The sequence below is a fragment of the Xenopus laevis genome, chromosome 8L (genome assembly GCF_017654675.1).
Source record: "Xenopus laevis strain J_2021 chromosome 8L, Xenopus_laevis_v10.1, whole genome shotgun sequence".
Lineage (NCBI taxonomy): Eukaryota > Metazoa > Chordata > Amphibia > Anura > Pipidae > Xenopus > Xenopus laevis.
Window position 1 is genome coordinate 57515721 of NC_054385.1, and position 19884 is coordinate 57535604.

The following is a 19884-nucleotide window of genomic DNA, read 5'->3' on the forward strand; positions in this document are numbered from 1 at the left end:
TAGTTGCTACATGTAAATCAAGTTCAAGAGGCTTAGCACATGTTTAATGTCAGTCAGGCAGCCAAAATAATAAGGTACCAAACTGTTTTCAAAGATGCCTTGTTAACATCTGTTTTAGTCACTGATTTCACACCACATTCGGTTTTACTGTGTTGAGTAGCACATTTCAGCCTTCTCGTCTTAGGTGAGAATAACTTTGTATAGTTCTCTCCAATGCTTGATCCAAGGTGACCACTGGCTTGTAACCCATGTCTTTTTTGGCTCGTTCACAGCTGTAATAATGGTAGGTCCCAGCCAGCGCAACCCTCATTGGAGTAAAGGTTGGCTTGATTTTGATAAGTGGACTTATGATAAAAACGAGGAGAGACACAAACATTGCTAGGTAGTATGCCAACCAGTAAGGAATGCGATATTTCGGTGCTTCATAGTTCAGACCAACCAGAACCCGTGATAAGAAAGTCCAGAATGGGATAGGTTCATCATTTGTAATGTGATATGCCTAGAAAACATAAAGGCAAAATAAGCTTTAGCTCTTGCTGTCCAGTGTAGGCACCTGTAAGTTATTTTCTGCAACCAACTCCCTGCAGAAGCAGGAGAGAATTAGCCACTAAGTATATTTAAAATGATATTCCCATACCTTCTGCTATGCACATTATCTGGAAACCAAAAATGAGTGATTGCTACCAAAAATTATTAGAAATTATGGGCAGACACATGCAAAAGCTTCCTTTATATTCCTGTAACTAAAAATGCATCCCATTGTTTAATAGCACAGGCAGGTTATAGTCGGCCAATGGCTTTTCTAGTACAGCAGTTACTTATGTCAATTCCATAACAGAGGGCTACTAATTTATGTCTAAATTACTTGTGGGTCTCTATTAAAAAGCACATCTATAAATTGTGTCCTAATAACATGCTTATGTGGGCTGGATTTTAGAAAAAGTTAAAAAGGATATTTTAGAGAAAAAACATATAATTCTGTTGGCTGCAGCAAATAGTGATAAACATACTACCTTTCCACATAATGGTGCGTCTTTGTGCAAGTGTTCACCTGCCAAAATGATGCCGTGGACGACATTTTCAACATATGTAAAATCAACCAGGTTCTTCCCATTCCTGAAGAAAAAAAATAGAATGGTTTCTAGTAATGAATGAAGTTTCTAGTAATTGAATGTAGTCAAAAGGAGGGACTTTCACAGTTTCACTACCTACATCTATTAGCTAAAGGAACAGTAAAAGTAAATTTTATAATATGATTCAAGAATCCTTTAATACTACAATGAATGCTACATTAAATCACCACAAATTTATCATCAAACTACCTGTACTTGGTAAAATATTTCTTAGCTGAGGTGCCGGCTTACTAAGCATAGTCATCCAATCAAGGGTCTAATACACCTTGGTAGCTATTTTTTTAGGGGATTCATAGCCAAATTTAAGTGGCAGTATTTTTACATATAGACACCAGAGTTGATACCCTAGCCACGGGTTTTTGGTTGCATATATGATACAGCCCTGCTTCTGCACCTTCTTGCCCGTGTGAATAATGTTCAAACTAGGGGGAGGGAGAGGGAAATATCTACCGGCCTCCTCCCAGATCCTCACGAGTACAGCGCTGCAGAACAAAGGGCTGGATCACAAAGGTTTTTTACACTTCATGCAAAGTTCAGAGCAGGTGAGAAAATTTGACCCTTTATTGCACTTTGTACCCTGTACTCCACTTCATAAATAAGGCCCAGCATGTTTAACAAAGGAGAAGTTAGTGAAGAATGTCCAAAACAGGAATTCTAAAACTCACTCAGCAGTATACATACTTGAAATGAATGATACTAAAGGCAAAATAGAATTTCTATTCTCAATATCGTGAGTACTTATAGAAGTGAGTATTTGTGGATTTTATGGAGGGTTCAGTCATTCAAACCTATGTGGTTTACCTTAGTGACAACAGCTTTGCCCAATGTGACACAAACATTTATTGCTCTGAGCTGCCTCTACTATATTAGGAACAACATGGCAGGAAGCAAAGACTGATAGCTTGGAGATAAATTATTAATATTGCAGGCAGCAATTGGGATTCATGGTCTTATTGGTATGTTGTAAAATAATATGCTAGGAGAATAACTGTAAGTGCTCAAGTCTCTCTCCTCACACTCATTGGCCTCATCAGTAAAAAACTATATCCAATCTAAGTTCAAAAGCAAACCAAGCTTTAATTGAAGTTATTTGCAGAAATGAAAAAGATGGCAAAGATCTTCCCAGGGCACTTCATTCTCTCAACAAGCTCTACAAATGTTCGGATCATGAGATTTTAGGGTCAGTTTTATCAAGAGAGTTTTCCGCGAAAAATTTGAGTTTTCTTGGTTATTTTCGAATTAAAAAAAAAAAAATGTTTTTTGTTTTTAGATTTTTTATACCCCGCCCCTGGAAATAGCTTGAATCCGAAAATACCAGTCAAGGTCATGTTGAAGTCAATGGCAGAGCTCCTTTAAACCATTTAAAGATGTAAATAGTCTTCATCATGTTGAGTTTTTTGAGAGTTTTGCCCAAAAACTCGATCAATTCAGGTTTTTTCCACAGAAAACTCTATCAATTTTAGGTGATTTTAGTTTTTCCATTCAAGTTTTTCTAAAATTAAAAACCATTCTAGTTTTGAGGTCTAAAAAAACCTCTACAATGAAACCACCTTAATGTTATGTACCCTTTAGAAAGAGGGAAAAAAAAAACAATGAAGAAGGCTGAAGTATACATCTTCACTTACCCAATCATGAATTTCATTTTACCACTTTTAGCTGTTTCAATAAGTATAGGAACAAGCTGTGGGTCTCGTGGACCAAATATACCATGAGGCCGAATAGCAACAGTTAAAAAGTTGTTTTCAGGATCATTGGCAGCTAAAACTTCCTGTAAAATAGATGTGATAAGGATCAATTGGATCAATATTATAACAATAAAGTAATGCAAATATATTAAACCATGTCAATGAGCTACTAAAGCTCCAAAATATTAAAATAAAGGACTGTTTTTTCACTTCTGAGTGTGATTCTATGGAATTTCAGTTGCAGTTAATTGTGCTCCCTTTGCACTGAATGTTTACATTACTTCTAGCTACCAAATAACCTTAGTTTAGCATGGCCAGAATTCAAATAAACAATGATTTTCAGTGCTATTAAAAGCAACGTTTGCCCCCTTACCTTCTCTTGCAGAATCTTGGTCTTTGTATAATAATCAATGGGATGGCTGGCATAAGGTAGGTTCTCAGACCCATTCTTTATGTCTTTCCCTTCAAAAATTACACTGGCGCTGCTGGTCAACACGAGTTTCTAGAACAAATGAAAAAGGTCAAGTTGCAGAGAGCATAGGTTCCTGTAATTTACAGAACAGAACTACATCACAGTGAATTATTTCACAGCACAGTGAACTCTATAAGTAGCGATAATGAAAGGATCAACAGCAACAAGTTACTCGCTGTAGTTGTTGGTCTCAGTACTCACACAAATTTACAACAACCTTTAAAGTGCACCTGAACAGGGCTACAAGGTATCACCTCTGTTTAAACTGAATCCTTAAACTACTATATCACCCCACTCATACTCTTTCATTAGCAATAAAAAAATAAAATTAGGGGGCCCTTTATCTTAATCATGATTTTGCAAGTTCCATCAATTTAAATGTCTATTTAGACAAAGCTGGTAACACAAGGGCTACTTTGCTTGACAGATTTTCTGTTTTTCTTGGGCATAGTTGATTGTAACGGACTGTGTCTGTGTCCCGTTTGGGGAATAGTGTGGTGATCCCATGCCAATGGGCAGAATCTTCCCAAATGGCCCCACACTATAATCTATGCTAAATATTTACTATAGAGAGGCTGACTGTGATTTTCATCCAAGCTTAACATGTTATTCCAACTGATTATATTGGTAACATCTGGAAAGAATGCCATAATATATTTGGAATGGAGAACTAGCCTTAAACACTTTATACAGGATTTTTTTGTTTTTTTTAAATCAAAATGCAGAAATAAGCAAGTTTTGTATTATAAATATTATAATTAAGTAATTTAATTAACCTTATTCTTAATGTACTAGTGGCTTGTGACACGCACCACCCTGCCTGCAACTCTTAATTATTCCCACACCCGCAGTTCTTATTTTCAATTGTTAACTCCCAGCTTTCTCCACCCTCCACTGAAATGAGAAATGTAGCTAATATATGCTGCTTGCAGAACTCACTGGCCGTAAGTATTATGATATAGAGAAGCTGAACATGCCCTAATTAGTAAGGAGGATGTAGGGTCACCATTCATCAAAACAAACAAAAAAATATACTTACATAGCACTCTAATACTAGTTTCACTAAAACAATACCAATATTAGCAATACACTGTATAGTACATTTATTAAATGCAAAGTGCTGAAATGATGACCAATTCACCGTATAAGTCAGGTCTGCATCTGATCAAACAATTACTAATGCAGTGGCAGGGTCTGATGTGAATGATACATAATCTCTGTAAAGTGCTGCAGAATATTTTGGTGCTATATAAATAAATAATAAAAAAAAGAGACACCTCAATAATGGTTTAAAACATTTTACAATTATACAACTGTATATATTTAGCAACTAAATACTGGCTAGAATTAATTAGGGATGATAGTATGTCTTTATAGCTTATAAATAGGTTAGAGATACAAGAAAACATTCTCAGATGAATCATCGCTCTGTTCTGGGCTCCCTATGCAGAGACAGCCCTAGTGTAAATGTCATTTGGTTTAAAGTAGAAATTTGATCTTTACCTGAACACCGACTTCTTTGCAAGCTTCAATAATTGTTCTAGTTCCAATGAAGTTGACTCTATAGAACAATTCTTTATTATCACTATGTGGAGCTGGTGAGGCACAGTGGAATACTACATTAACTCCTTGCAGTGCAGGAATCAAGTCCTAGAACAAAAAAAATGCAAAAATACGTCAATCTGATTTTTTTTTATAGTACTACTTTTACAATCATTTTCAGACTGACTAATAACAAAAGGAGAAAAAAAAAGGAAGATAAAAGTATTGACACCAAAAAACAGAAATAAAGTAAAGGGTCCCTTGTATGGAAACCCATTATCCACAAAGCTCTGAATTATGAGAAGGCCATCTCCCTTGGAGTCCATTTAAAGTGAAGAATTCTCATTTTTAAAAAGGATTTCCATTTTTCTTTGTAAGAGTTAAACGCTACCATGTACTTGATGATAACTAAGCTCCATGAATCTATACTGATGGCAAAACAATCCTAATGGGTTTATGGGGAGGTACATTTATCAAGGGTCAAATTTCATATTCATGTGAGTTTTTTAACACTCACTTAAATTCAAATAAATTCAAAACTTGACTTAAACTTGAGTAAATGTATTAATAAAATGAAATTTTTTAAACTCGGACAAATTTAAACTGACTGAAAACTCAAATCAAATTTGAATTGAATTAGAGCATCAGGAAGGCTGCAAACAACTCCAAATTGATCCCTCTCCCATTGATTTAAACAGTAATTCAACAGGTTTTAGATTGTGAATAGCCGAATTTGATTTCTTGAAGGGCCAGAGTATGATAAATCTCGAATATCATTTTTTTGTATAAAAAAATGTAATCGAGTTTGGATAATTCCCTAGTCAAATTTGAGAGTTTTGACCATAAAAAGAATCAAAATTAGAATTTTCAATTCGACCCTTCGAAAATCTGCCACTTAATGTTGAAGTGATTTTTAGCAGATTCAAGGAATGGTGTTCCAAATTACAAACATTCCAGATAACAGGTCCTATACCTGTACAGAGCACTTTTTTGGCGCTTACACCTCTTATTTTCATTCCATTCAAAGTAGTTAGTATATCTTATAATAAAATAGCAAACCATTTTTTCTTTTCTTTGTAGCATGTTTTACCTTTTTACTACAGAGATCGCCTATGAAAAACTGCACACGCTCATTCTCAAATCCTTGGCGGATGTCAAAAACATTGACTGTATATCCTTTCTCTAACAGCCGTTCTACTATGTGCTGCCCCAAAAATCCACTTCCTCCAATCACTGTGCATTTCTTGCTTGCCTGAAAAAAGCAACACGTAAAATATTACTAAAGAAATATCATAATAAAAATCTGCATCACAGAAAACTGATCATGGGGTTGTATCGCAAACTTTTAAAAGCTTTATCTCATGAAAATAAGAAACTTTCTATAAATAGCCAATTAATAACCCTGTCTCCATTATATTCCTTCAGGAGAAGTGTCAGGTAGAACTGTTATCTGTTTATTATTTCCATGACGGGTTAACCACATCTGGCTCTACTAACATCAACTTACAACCGTAAAGAGAGATTACAGTTTATCAATGCACAGGTTAGGAGCCTGAAGGAAAGACTGGAAGGCAAGGAAAGGGCCCTGGTGTTTCAGATGCAAATATAAGTATTAAAAATTGCTTTGTGAATTAAACTATTTCAGTGATTCTGGTTTAGAATCAATACTAGTCGAAGTCTTTTGTAAACAGAATGTGTATCCGTGACAGTAACCCTTTAATTAGATCTATGATGAAAGTCAACCATGTAAAGTGTAAAGCTTTGCTTTGGTGGGTCAAATCAGGATCATCTTATCATTGAGATCATACAGGTGTACTTCGGCCACAAAGTTCAACAATAATTGGAATCTCAATAAGCCATGATGACATACGAGTCAGAGACACCATTGTTTGGGGACTAAAATACTTCAGAATTTTCAAGAATGGGTCATGCTTGGTGGAATTTGGAAGCATCTGATTGTGTGCAGATGCAGCTGGGTCTGTGTTTGGCTGGGTCTGTGTTTGATAGTGGGAGATTAAGAGGGGTATTTACTAAAATTAAAATGTATCTAATTTTTTTATTAAAACAAAGTCAACTCCCATCCACGAATTTAACCCATTTATCAAAAAATCAGCTCCAAAAAGTCAGTGTAGGGAAACGTTTTTGACAAAATCATGAGACAAGTCAAATCCAATGATTTTTTCGAGTTGTCGCCCGAAAATCCTGACTTTTTGGATTATCGTATGAAAAGCAGCGCAGATCCCGACATCTTCAAATTATAACAGGGACATTGACTGCTACATGACCTTGACAGGTTTTAGCCGGAGTAGATTTGGATTTTTAGCAGCTTTGGGGTAGAATAACCAGAAAAAAACTGAGGTTTATCAAATAGGCTCCTAAGTGTGTGGATATAAGTAAAGATGCTGGCAAGTGTGTAAGCAAGACTGTATAAGAGAGTGAATATATGCATGGCATGGTTCATCATTTGAAATAAATATCTCTAATACAAGGAATTACTCAGTTTGTAGGCTTAGTGGCAGTACCATTTGGATAGAGTGCAAGCAAGAGGAACAAAGGTAGTTGCAGATGAGAGGGTGAAGATTGGGTGGCAAGCAGATATGTAATGATACAGAATTACTTAAGATGCACTGTAGTAGGAAAGTAACCCTTATTAACCTTAATTTAAACATTATTTTATTTAGTGTGCTAAAACACAGAACTGTGATTTTTTTCTCATTATTTTATTTAGTGTGCTAAAACAGAACTGGTGTTTTTTTTTTTTAAACATTTTTTTTGGGGTTCTTTTGAGCGGCAGAGCAGAAACAGGTATTCAAACTCATTTTAAAAGGTTTTAGCTAAAATAATTATAGAAATAATCATTTTAACCCATAGAAATATATTTTATTGGCCTTATGGAACCTACTCATACAACATTTTCTCTGGTAACTATTTTAATCTGAATGTTTTGAATATTTGAATATACTGCCATCTAAAGGCAGAGTTTGAGATAATCAAGCACTCTGTTAAAGTCTATCTTCTATTTTAATATTTATGCACTTTATTTAAAAATAATAAATAAATAATAATAAATAAATAAGTTTAAAAGGTTAATTGAAGGGGAAGTCTGTTTAGATAAAAGATAAAAAATGAATCAACACAGCAGAGCTGATAACTTCCAATAATTTTAAAAAATGACATAACATTTGTTTTCATTTTAGGATATAAATACAAATATTATATCAGGGCAAATGGATCATGATCATTATCACTGTGTTGCCAGGGCATTAAGACTGCAACATTTAAGTAGGCCTGCCAGTGCAAAGCACTGAATTATCACACTCAGATATTGGCAGTGGTATGCTACTGTTTCTACATATACCTGCATGTGGTATCATTTCACTAAATGACAAAATAAGGCACTATTTACCCAGAGTTGTTGCCATGCTTATGTTTAGATTGTTAATAGATGGAGTGATCACCTTGCCCCCAATAATATTGGTTAAGCAGGTTTTTTTATTCTACTGAATAGGAAAATGTGCCTATTTTTTATTTTATCAATCCACCCTCCCGCCTCACAATGAACTTACTGGTCGTAGTCGGGTTGCCATTTCAGTATGAATTTAGATAATGCAGCAGCCTGAAAGGATAAAACAACGATGAGACTGTCTCCTTAATACAAAATAGAACAATTTTCCACCCAAACTTTCATAGCATATGGGAATGAATTTGCATTGCTAAAGATATCTAGTCAATTGAATAGATTATCAAGCAAGGTGCTGCAGACTTACTTTTCTTACCCACACTACAAATAATTTCATACAACAGATCAAACATTATGCAGTCGAATAAATAGCACAAACTTTGATCATTTCTATCCTTCAGATCCAGTCTGTTTTTGGCATTACTTAGGTCTTACCACTTCTTTGCAGGAACAGTTTAAGGGACTGGGAGGTGGGGAGAAAACACTTGAAAGTGCCTACACCCACAAACCCCCACCCCTTTCAATCATTTACTCCAATGGAGAGTGCCTGTAAGTAAAGGTGCATAATCTTGTCAGGCAATTGCTTTTAAAGGAACAATTACCTGACAAGTCACTGCACCAGCATTTGCAGGCAATTGCCTGCTCTGGCCCATCCAGTGAGAAGGAATCGGCAGCCTGAAGAATAGTGTGGTTTGTGCAAAGAGCAACCTGAAATGTTGTCTCACAGTCAGGGCTGCCATCAGGGGGTACAAGTGTATGGGGCCTGGGACTGAAGGGGGGCCCGGCAGTGCTGAACTTTTCGAAAGAGCTGGGCCCCCCTTGACAGTGCCAAAGTCATGCCGCCTCTGTCCAAAGTCCCGAACAGCCGAAATACAGAGGTGCCAAAAAAGCCGAAATCCTGAAACTTCGAAAAGACCCAAAGCCACGAGAGGAGGCGATGTTGAAGATTCATTTTTTTAATCCCCTGGCCACCAATGTATTATTTTAATATTCTATAGGCCTCTGCCACCAATGTTTTTCGTAATTATATTATCTGGGGCCCCAATTTTATTTTATGGGGGGCCCAGGCACCACAGTTTTTTTTCCCCAGGGGTCCCTGATCAACAATAGCTTTTTATAACTTGTGTGTGTGTGTGTGTGTGTGGGGGGGTTACCTTTATTTGGGCTGATGTCTGTGTGGTCTTTTTACTGTGGTGTGGGCAGGATCTGGAGTAGGGCTTGGGGGCCCCGTGATTTATAATAGTGGCCCTGCTCACAGTAAGTGTCTCCACACTATCCTGGCTACACAAGCAGTGCTGGCCAGTGGCTACAATCAAATAATTAGCTTGCCACCAGTGGCAACCCAGTAGCCACAAAGTCAATTCAGAATTTCCAACTTACATTGGTGGTTAGCAGCAGGCAAGTTCCTGCTAATAAGGACCGATAAAATATACGTTTGAGATTTTAAACCGAACGGAAAAACGTGCCTCTAGCTATCTGGCGTATTCCTGCCTCTGTTATAAATAACATTGCTTTATTTTATATTTATCAAATTAGCCACAAACGTAACATCTACAGACCCTCAGATCCTCCCATTCTGATGCTTTCCCGTCCTATAATTCAGATATACGGTGTATATGTTTAAGTAACAGATAGCACATCAGTACACTACGACTATAGCACCAGCGGTTGTAATGGGGAAAGGCTGGTACCGCTCTATAAGACGCATGCTTACCCTCCAGTGACAGGAAGTCGAGTAGCTAATATCGCTCTCACCACACAGTCTGTCCCTTACACACTGCGATCAGTAACTGTTATATATGACACCGGCCCCTGGTATAGATAACATTCCCCAGGTCATGGGCTGAGGATCAGCAGAGCAAAGGAGCGGATATGGGATTGGTGAATCTCGTATCACTTCACCCAATCAGCTTATCGAAATCCGTTTCCAGGGAAACAAACGCCTTTCGTCACAGCGCTGCGCGCATAAAAACACACGGCGCATGTGCAATTCAAGCCTCGATTCGCTATGACCGCGCCTTTCCATAAGGTTTTTTTTTTTTTTTGGTGTGTGCAGTCTATTGGTTACTAGATTTGTAGTTTACCAATAGGAATAACAGTTTAATCCCCTCCCCCAAAGTTGATTGGCGTGGTTGTCTGCGCCGAATACAGGAACAGGCTGTCGGTGTGTAATCCTCGGTTCTTGTGTACAGTAAATAGCGAGGTCGAAGGTTGGTTGTGCAGTGTGATATGGTGAGTTTGCAGAGTACGTACGTTTTAGGCGGGCACAGACCTCCCTGCTACAAACAGTTATAGGGTCAATGACCCTAGAAAATAAAAATGGCTAGAATACATGCACACACCAATTCCTTTAGCCTATTAGATGCTAACTTATATACACGGTCGTATTTTAAAGGGCCTTGGCTAGAGACTTGAATATGTTGGCTCCTGAATGTGGGCAAAGGAAGAACATTCTCTAAGGATAATGTTGCTTAAACTTTACAGTAGTATATGTGTAGAGCAGTATATCGCCTTGTTTTACATTGATACTACAACTGGGGCTTGTACTCAGCATACCGTTTAATATATATATATATATATATATATATATATATATATATATACTTTATTTCTTGCACTTAACCGAGCATACTTGTAGGAGGAGGAGAATGCACTTAGCAATTTACCTTCCTAACTAACCCCCCTCCATATTTGTCTGTAAATCTAAGACACAGGTAGCAAATAGAGAAAGGGAGATGCTTGTTTATATATAGTTCTTTATCTATATAAGCAAATAATCTTAATTACATGGGGAAGTAGTAAAAGGCACCTGTCTCAAAAGGTTCTCTCCTTGTGGGCAGCCATGTTAGGGTACACGTCTGCACGTAATGAGCAGCATGGCGCTCCTGGAGTCTTTTTCTTGCAAAATTAGTATTGGTTCCCTGACCCGAAGTTCAAAAAGCAATTTTTCCACAATAGATGCCCTTCAAGTGTTAAAACAAAACCATTTACCAGGCTTTCCAATGTAATCAAATGCACACATCTGATTATGTGTAGCCAGCTTTAGAATATGGTCGGTATCATTATTACTTTAAAATGCATTTGTGACTAAATGCTTGGAAATTGTTTTCATTTGTATTTAGGCTTCTAACTACAAGAAACCATCGTTAGGAGTGACAACTCAGAGAAAGAAACCTGTCCCAAAGACTGAGCTCACAGAAGAACAGAAACAAGAAATCCGAGAAGCTTTCGATCTTTTTGATACAGATGGCACTGGGACCATCGATGTTAAAGAGCTAAAGGTAAGGCTCATCAAATTGGCAGCAAACTGCAGTTGCAAGGATTCAGTTACAGATGTTTAATATTTGTGTTAGTGGTGAAAAAGGTGTTCACATTTAAAGCTGCATAACAGTAAAAATGTGTGACCTACACGCAGCATTAGCAAACTATAAAATGTCTGGGGATAGAAAGGAATACAGAATGCAGTGTTTTTATATGACAAAACTCAACTCTTTATTTCCTGTGTAATTAGTCCTTGAACATACAGTACCATGAAAATATATTGTATTCTCTGATATTTTTAATTCAATGAGCTGAAATCCACAATTTTTAATCTGACATTTTTATGTAAATCTCAAGATTTTTTTTTATGTCTTTAAGTAGACATAATTCCAGCACTCCAGTTAAAATACAAACTTTACTCTCGCAATTACAGTGTGCCATACATAACTTCCTCAATCATTATAAGCATCATAAAAATTTCTGTTGTGTATTTGTTTATTACCTTATATATTTAGCAACATTATGCTTCCTGCTTCACAGTAAAAAGCACATATCCTGTATTTCCATTTCTTATGAATAATCCATGTTGGCCCCTACTTATATGGAATTATTAGTCACCGTGGAACAAATTGGGCATTTAGAAGAATTAACATATATAATTCATAATATTCTGGTATTCTTTATCGGTCCCCTGTTTGAAAGCACTGGTTCCTGTGGGTTAGTAGACAAGTTACAAATCTTGTGACTTTTATTAATTACCCCATTTATTTTTCATTTGAATCACTTTTAGAAATAACTAAAATTGGATTGTCCTTCATTTTGCTTTGTAAATAATTTTTGCAGTCTTGTCTGCTGCTCACAAAAATTGTTGTGTAACAGCAAGACATATGTAGTCTATTTTTGGCACACTGCCCTACTGCATTTACCTGTTCCCAAAATTCAGAATAGTGCAGTAGGTTTGGAGGGGTGTTGTCCACCAATCCTGCTGTACTACTCTGCAGTAGGGTAAACAGTGGAAGGGGAGGTCTCTCAGGGACTACTAAATCTTATACTTGACTTTCATTTTCCTTTAAAGCGTACATTGTGCCAATAAGCCATGCATCCATGTCTTGGTGTAAAATGTTTGTCTCTGACATTTTCATTTACTTATAGGTTGCCATGAGAGCATTGGGATTTGAGCCGAAAAAGGAAGAAATCAAGAAAATGATTGCTGATATTGATAAAGAAGGCACTGGAAAAATAGCTTTCAGTGATTTTATGTGTGCAATGACACAGAAAATGGTAAGAAAATACTTTTGTATGTTTCCAGACATTGTGCAATATATGATGACAAACGATTGTAGGCAGTAATTGCAGGTTTGCAAACTATCATTGTCTGAGACATATGTGGTGAGTCCATTTTAGGACTTGAGTATAAGCCGACCTGAGTATAAGCCGAGGTACCTAATTTTACCTAGGAGAACTGGGAAACTGTATTGACTCAAGTATAAGCCTATACTATATACTTGCTATATAAGTGAAACAGAAAGTTATCAAAGATCGGTGCGCTCACGATTGAAAAAGTTAATTGCTGGTACTTAAATAAAAGATAAAGTATAGTGTAGTGTGCTTCTTTCCAGGGGTTAACGAAACATCGGAAATGTATTAAACATCTGAAACGTCACATTTCCAGCCCTCTCCTTCTGCAGCATGGGTCAGGTACTTCCACAGCAGAGCTCACTTCTGTAAGCACAGTCACCTTTTTTAGCCCCTCCTTCTCCAGTCTCACTGTGCAGAGCTGGCCACTTTTGCCTGCAGGGTCACGTTTTCCTTTCCCGGCACAGCTACCCGCCCACTTCTCCTTCTAATTGGATCTCAGGACAGGCATGCAGGCAGTGTCGGACTGGGACACCAGGAGCCCACCCAAAAACCGTTGACCAGGGGCCCACTCTCACTGCTATTATTCTTCCTCTCCTCACTCAACCTCTATTCTCCTAGTCTCTTTTCTTTACATACTATAATCTATTTAGCCACTTTCTTCTCATTGAAATAGGGAATGACCATGAAATAGGCCAAATTTTTAGCAGCATGAGGGCCCACTGACACCTGGGCCCATCGGGACTTTTCCTGGTATACTGGTGGGCCAGTCCGACACTGCATGCAGGGAGGATTCTGAAGTTTAATGAGCCTTAAATCACGGGGGTAATCGCTTTTTGATCTTAAAACCTAGCGTTTGGGTAGGGGCAAGCCTTAAAAAACAACGGACATGCTGACTCGAGTATAAGCCAAGGTAGACTTTTTCAGCACATTTTGAGTACTTGGCAGTAAAATAAATCCTTACGGTGTTTTCTTTTCAGTTACTGTCTTATAACTATGGGTCGTTCCAAACCATTGCCATGTGATGTACGCTTCTTCTGACATACAATGGTATACATAAAGCTAGTTAAATAGCTTAAAGGGACTTTGAGAGTTATTACTGATTACATCTGCCCAGTGGAAACCAGTCAGTAACTAGCTTTTTTTCAGGCAGCTGCCAGAAGAGTAATGAAAACATACTCTTGTATAGACAAATACAAGAGGTTCTCTGCACTCAACCTATTATCAATTTATTTAGGACATCGAGACATTTTGTGCCTTAAGCTACTAAAAAATGCCCTTTAAACTAAACATGGATTGTTTGTCCATATATGACAATATATTTAAGATGGCCAACTACATCAGTCGTCCCTGGTATGGCCAGTCCTACACTCAACTTTAATCTGCTTCATTATAAATTTTACACATGGACTAAATTTTACCTGCAACTTACTTGCTACTTTTAAGGTTAAAACTCCCAGACTTGGTTGCCCTTTTATGGGCCACCACTGGGATCCCCAGATTAGAGTTGGAAAGGGTGGGAGCTTCAACATGAAGCTGGCCACTGCTCCTGTATAGCAATCCCACTTTTGTTTAAAAGGTAAGGCAATTTTTAGTAGCTTAAGGCACAAAATGTCTCAATGTCCTAAATATATTGATGGTCGAGTGCAGAGAATCTCTTGTGTTTATTTTTATGTATTTTGTGGTCATAGCCTCATTGCACCCCCACGTAATGGTTTTTAAAAATAGTGGTGAGCACAACTTTCCCTTGTTTGATATATATATATATATATATATATATATATATATATATATATATATATATATATATATATATATATATATATATATTTATATATATATAGTGAATTAAGTACCACCTCCTGTAAAAATATAAGGATATTATAAGTTACCGTGGAGTTTCATGACCATATAAAAACACGAGAAACACAAATTTCAGTGAGTCATGTGACAGAAATTACATCAGAACTCACCGTTTATAACTGGTGACATGAGAACTCGCCGTTTATAAGGATATAATTTACAAGATATTCATAGCTTTTCTGTGTGTGTGTGTGTGTGTGTATATATGTGTGTGCGCACACACACACACACACACACACACACTTCAATCTTGACCCATGTGCAAGGTAAAGAAAAATATAATCAAATAAGACCAGCAACATCAGGATTTTCAATAAAAAAGTTGTCATGTTAAGTTATATGTGCAACCAACATGGTTACTGTCAAATTAAACTCCCTGTGTTGCTGGTCTTTTTTTAAAAATACATGTAAACACAAGTGCATATATTTTTATAATTTGGTTCATCATTTTTTAATTTACTAAAAACATATAAACATAATAAACCCAGGAGGATTGATTTACCATCATTTGCCGTGTGTTTACCATCAATTACTAGGTGCTTTTTCATTATTACAGGTAAAAGGTAAGTCCTACTTTTTCCATCATTTGGATCTTCATACCTTAAGGCTACTGAAATATAATGTAAACATTAAATAAACCCAACCCCCCATGATTGTTGTGGCAGCAATAAGGATTAGTTATATCTTAGCTGGGACCAAGGATAAGGTGCTGTTTTATTAAAGAGAAAAGGGAAACAAATTTTAAAAATGTGAATTATTTGCTTAAAGTGTAGTCTATAAGAAATGGCCTGTCTGTAATTTAGAACTTTCTGGATAATGTACTTCTGAATAATGGATCCTTTATTATTTGCTTAAAGTGGATCACATGGGAGATGACCTTGACATAATTCAGAGAATTCAGAATAAGTTTCTGGATCAAAGCAGATTGTCTCCATCCGATAAAATTTGTGCTGTCTAGGCAAGCTTGCCCTCTCCTCAGTCGAGAAATAAACATTACATGTATAGATGCGTATAATGAATGTTAAATGAAAAATAAAACTTGACACTTAAAGTCATTGTGTGCCTTTTATAAGCGAGAAGCCCCTGGGACCACACATTTTCCAGTACTCACTCTAGGCATTATGACACAATAAAAATATATATTTAAAGGGGTGGTTCACCTTTAAGTTACATTTTTGTATGTTATAGGATTTTAGAACCTATAACTAAGTGCTTGTAACATGAAATGCTTACGGCTTTGGACATAATACATCCTGGTGGAAGATTGCCTTTATTTGTGTGCCTGCTCCATTGAATTTTTCGGTTTGTCTGCTCCCCGTGGTGAGCGCACAGGGCAGTGCATCTGGGCCACTTCCTCAATGTGGTGAGCAACAGCTACACGTTATTGGGGACCTATATTCTAGTTTATCATATGTTATAGAATGGCCCATTCTCATCAACTTTCCAATTGGTCTTCATTATTTATCTTTTATGGTTTTTTAATTATTTGCCTTTTACTTCTGACTCTTTCGAGCTTTCAAATGAGGGGGGTCACTGATCCCATCTAAAAACAAATGCTCTGTAAGGCTACACATGTGTTGTTGTTGCTACTTTTTATTACTCCTATTTTTGTTAAGGCCCTCTCCTCTGCATATTCCAGTCTTGTATTCAAATCAGTGCATGGTTGCTAGGGTAATTTGGACCCTAGCAACCAGATGGCTGGAATTGCAAAGTGGAGAGCTGCTAAATAACTCAAAAACCACAAACAATAATGTAAACCAATTGCAGATTCTCATTTTCTACATCATACTAAAAGTTAACTCAAAGTTGAACAACCCATTTAAGCAAACTCATACGTTTATAGGTTTCTGGTGATAAACCCCTTCCCTGGGGCTACTTTCTCTCGGCGGTTTACTACTTGAGTGAAAAAAAAACATAGAAGCAAAGATCTGATTGTACGAATCGAGGATTCATGCGATTTTCTGACAGTGTGTGTAGAGTCCCATCTTTTTCCGTCCGGCGGAGATTGGTCGTTTTATCAATCGGACAGGTTAAAAGATTTCTGTCGGCTGGCGATAATATCTCTGCGTGTATTGCCGATAGTACGATTTTCAGTGGGAGACTGTTACTAGCTTTGGTCAGACATAACTTTCGTGCAATTACTGTCAGGGGCAGAACATCGGCTGAGCTTTTCTTTTCTACTTTATTTGATCTGAATGGTTAGTGGCAGGTCAGGAGATGGGGAAGTCCGATTGTTCGATGATTCGTACGATCAGATCTTAGTGTCGATGGCCAGCTTTAGGGATGCACAAATCCTGCATTTGGATTAGGATTCTGCCGAATCCAAGCCTTTTTTTTAGCAGGATTCAGCTCAATCCAAGAGCCTGGCCAAACTGAATCCAAACTAGATTAGTTTTGGTATTCGCCCATTTCTGGTCCCCAGGATTCGATGAGCATACCTCATCATACATGAATCCTACACCATAGAAAGAAATGCATGTGGGTTCTGGTGTATCTGAATATTCGGTATTTGTTCGTTTCTTTGAGCACCAGGTTATTTTTCACTTGTATTTAACCTGTTTTTTGGTTGTTTGCTTTTTGATTCTAGGCTGAAAAGGATTCCAAAGAAGAGATAATGAAGGCATTCAGATTATTTGATGATGATGAAACAGGAAAGATATCCTTTAAAAACCTGAAACGGGTGGCTAAGGAGCTTGGTGAAAACCTTACAGATGAAGAATTGCAGGTTGGATAATCTCATTATTTGCATTTTTAAAGGAATAGTGCCACAAGGGAGATGCTTTTTTGTTTATACATAAAGTATGTCACAGTTTAAATAATTTAATGTTCCAAACAATTGAGCTCTAATGTTGCATGATAGACTCTCAGGTGGCAGACGTTACAGGTGAGCAATATCATCTCATAGGAATTTCATTACAGGTTTCTCTAAATTTTGTCAGTATAACACCTGTATGCTGCCACAGCTACTGTCAAATGCATACAGTAGAACCCTCAGTATTGTGTTTTTTTGGGGGACCTAGGGAAAAAAAAGGTGTGAAATCCATAAAATGTATTTAAGCAACTCATTCTTCAAGTACTCACATAGTCCGGTTAATGACTTGGGTGAAGCTTTGCATCATTAATGTTACACTATTTGATGGCATGTGCAAGATGCAAAAATCACTAGTCTCTTTAAAATCCTGCAATGAAATCAGCTCTTACCAGAATGTTCAGCTGTGGTTTCTCACCTAGAAGCTCCTTGTTGGTTCAGCCTCCTCTTTACTCATTAGCATACCATGAATGGTATTGGCAGGCAATAATATCAATTCTATGCTAATGAGTAATGAAAAAGCTGCGATCTCTGCAAGAAGTAGTGGAGGCAGGAGTTTTCTTCCATTAAAACAGCTAGATTTAATCCCAAGAGCACTGGCGACATTGGACACTGTTGGGTGATCAGTGCCTTGCTCACTTGACATTCCAATTCATCAACAGATGTTCTCACTCGTCTTTTCAAATTAGGCCCAACCACAGACCATAAAAACATCCCAGACCCCTGCCAAACTTTACAGTAGTGCTTATGTATTCAGGCAGGTATCCGGTATCCTGGCATCCAACAGACTCAGACTACCAGATGTGAAACGTGATTCATAACTTCAGAGAACCCATTTCCATCTCTGAAGATTCTTTAAATCACCTTTTTCAGCACATGGCCATGTAAAACGTGTGTGGCTTTACATTAAAATGAATCCTTTTTATGCTGAACTCAGTAATAAGGAGATATTTTAAAGGTTGTCTGTATATATTTGACATTATAAAGTGTCCCCAGTACTTTTGGTCATATAGTAGAAATTATTTTTTTTGTTCATTCTTCATTTTATTCTATATTTGACCTGCAGGAAATGATAGATGAAGCTGATCGAGATGGAGATGGCGAAGTCAATGAGCAAGAATTTCTTAGAATAATGAAGAAGACAAGTTTATACTGAATTCCAATGCATTTTCAATGTGCCCATTTTGTGATCACCAAAGTCCTTCTAAGTGAAAAGAGACAGGTTTAATTCCATAACTCATAATGTGTTTAGCACAAATTATTGATTATTTTCTATATTTTACTTTTATTGGTTAATTCATTTTGCCGGTAACAAAGTGTTGTCGTGTATTGGAATAGGAGAAGTAAACCAGTACTAGTCAAGACTATTAGATTTGCGTTGTTGGTAAAAACTAAAGTATGCAATACCTTGGCAAAGAATACACGGGGTGCTTGTCTTGTATGCAACACAAATCTGTTCAGACAGCAGAATCTAGATTTACATGGCTATTGCATTCCTGAACCTTAACTTCTATACTAGCACAAGCATGAAAGAAAAATGCTTAAAGGAAAACTATACCCCCAAAATGAACACTTAAGCAACAGATAGTTCATATCATATTAAGTGGCATATTAAAGAATCTTACCAAACTGGAATATATATTTAAGTAAATATTGCCCTTTTACATCTCTTGCCTTGAGCCACCATTTCGGGATGGTCTGTGTGCTGCCTCTGAGATCACCTGACCAGAAATACTTCAACTCTAACTGTAACAGGAAGAAGTGTGGAAGCAAAAAACAGAACTCTGTCTGTTAATTGGCTCATGTGACCTAACATACAGTACAGTGAATCCTACGATCCCAGGGGGCGGCCCTTATTTTTTAAAATGGCTGTTTTCTATTTATGATTACCCAATGGCACATACTACTAGAAAAGTAAATTATTATGAAAATGGTTCATTTACATGAAGCAGGATTTTACATATGAGTTGTTTTATGCAATATCTTTTTATAGAGACCTACATTGTTTGGGGGGTATAGTTTTCCTTTAATATTCATTTAGATTCAAAAATATATACAGTGTGCAAGATGTACAGCGCTGTACAAAGTAATAAAACTCAATACTGAACAAGTAGAAGAATACAAGGTATGTATCTTTGAATCTAAATTTTACATGTCTTGCATTTCTAGTAATAATAAACATACTTGGATTGTAAGTGCATACATATTAGTTTGTTACAGTTCTCATCCTATGCTGATAACTATAAACCCTAGAAGATGTGTATTTATTAGGTTCCGGAGTCACGAAAACACTGTTCCTCCTT

General features: G+C 37.0%; 2 protein-coding genes across 2 annotated transcripts; one reads left to right on the forward strand and one right to left on the reverse strand.

Annotated features, from left to right (window-relative positions):
- Nucleotides 1-83: 83 nt before the first annotated feature.
- On the reverse strand, nucleotides 84-10064 carry nsdhl.L (NAD(P) dependent steroid dehydrogenase-like L homeolog). Its single transcript, NM_001095421.1, is given in 8 exon segments — nucleotides 84-499; nucleotides 1014-1116; nucleotides 2759-2901; nucleotides 3192-3320; nucleotides 4794-4940; nucleotides 5923-6084; nucleotides 8399-8448; nucleotides 10007-10064. Coding segments are annotated over 7 exon segments (1038 nt in total). The 5' UTR covers nucleotides 8420-8448; nucleotides 10007-10064; the 3' UTR covers nucleotides 84-166.
- Nucleotides 10065-10407: 343 nt separating this feature from the next.
- Nucleotides 10408-18741, forward strand: cetn1.L (centrin 1 L homeolog). The gene is given in 5 exon segments (NM_001087929.1): nucleotides 10408-10524; nucleotides 11415-11573; nucleotides 12706-12834; nucleotides 17360-17497; nucleotides 18648-18741. Coding segments are annotated over 5 exon segments (519 nt in total). The 5' UTR covers nucleotides 10408-10521; the 3' UTR covers nucleotides 18738-18741.
- Nucleotides 18742-19884: the final 1143 nt, after the last annotated feature.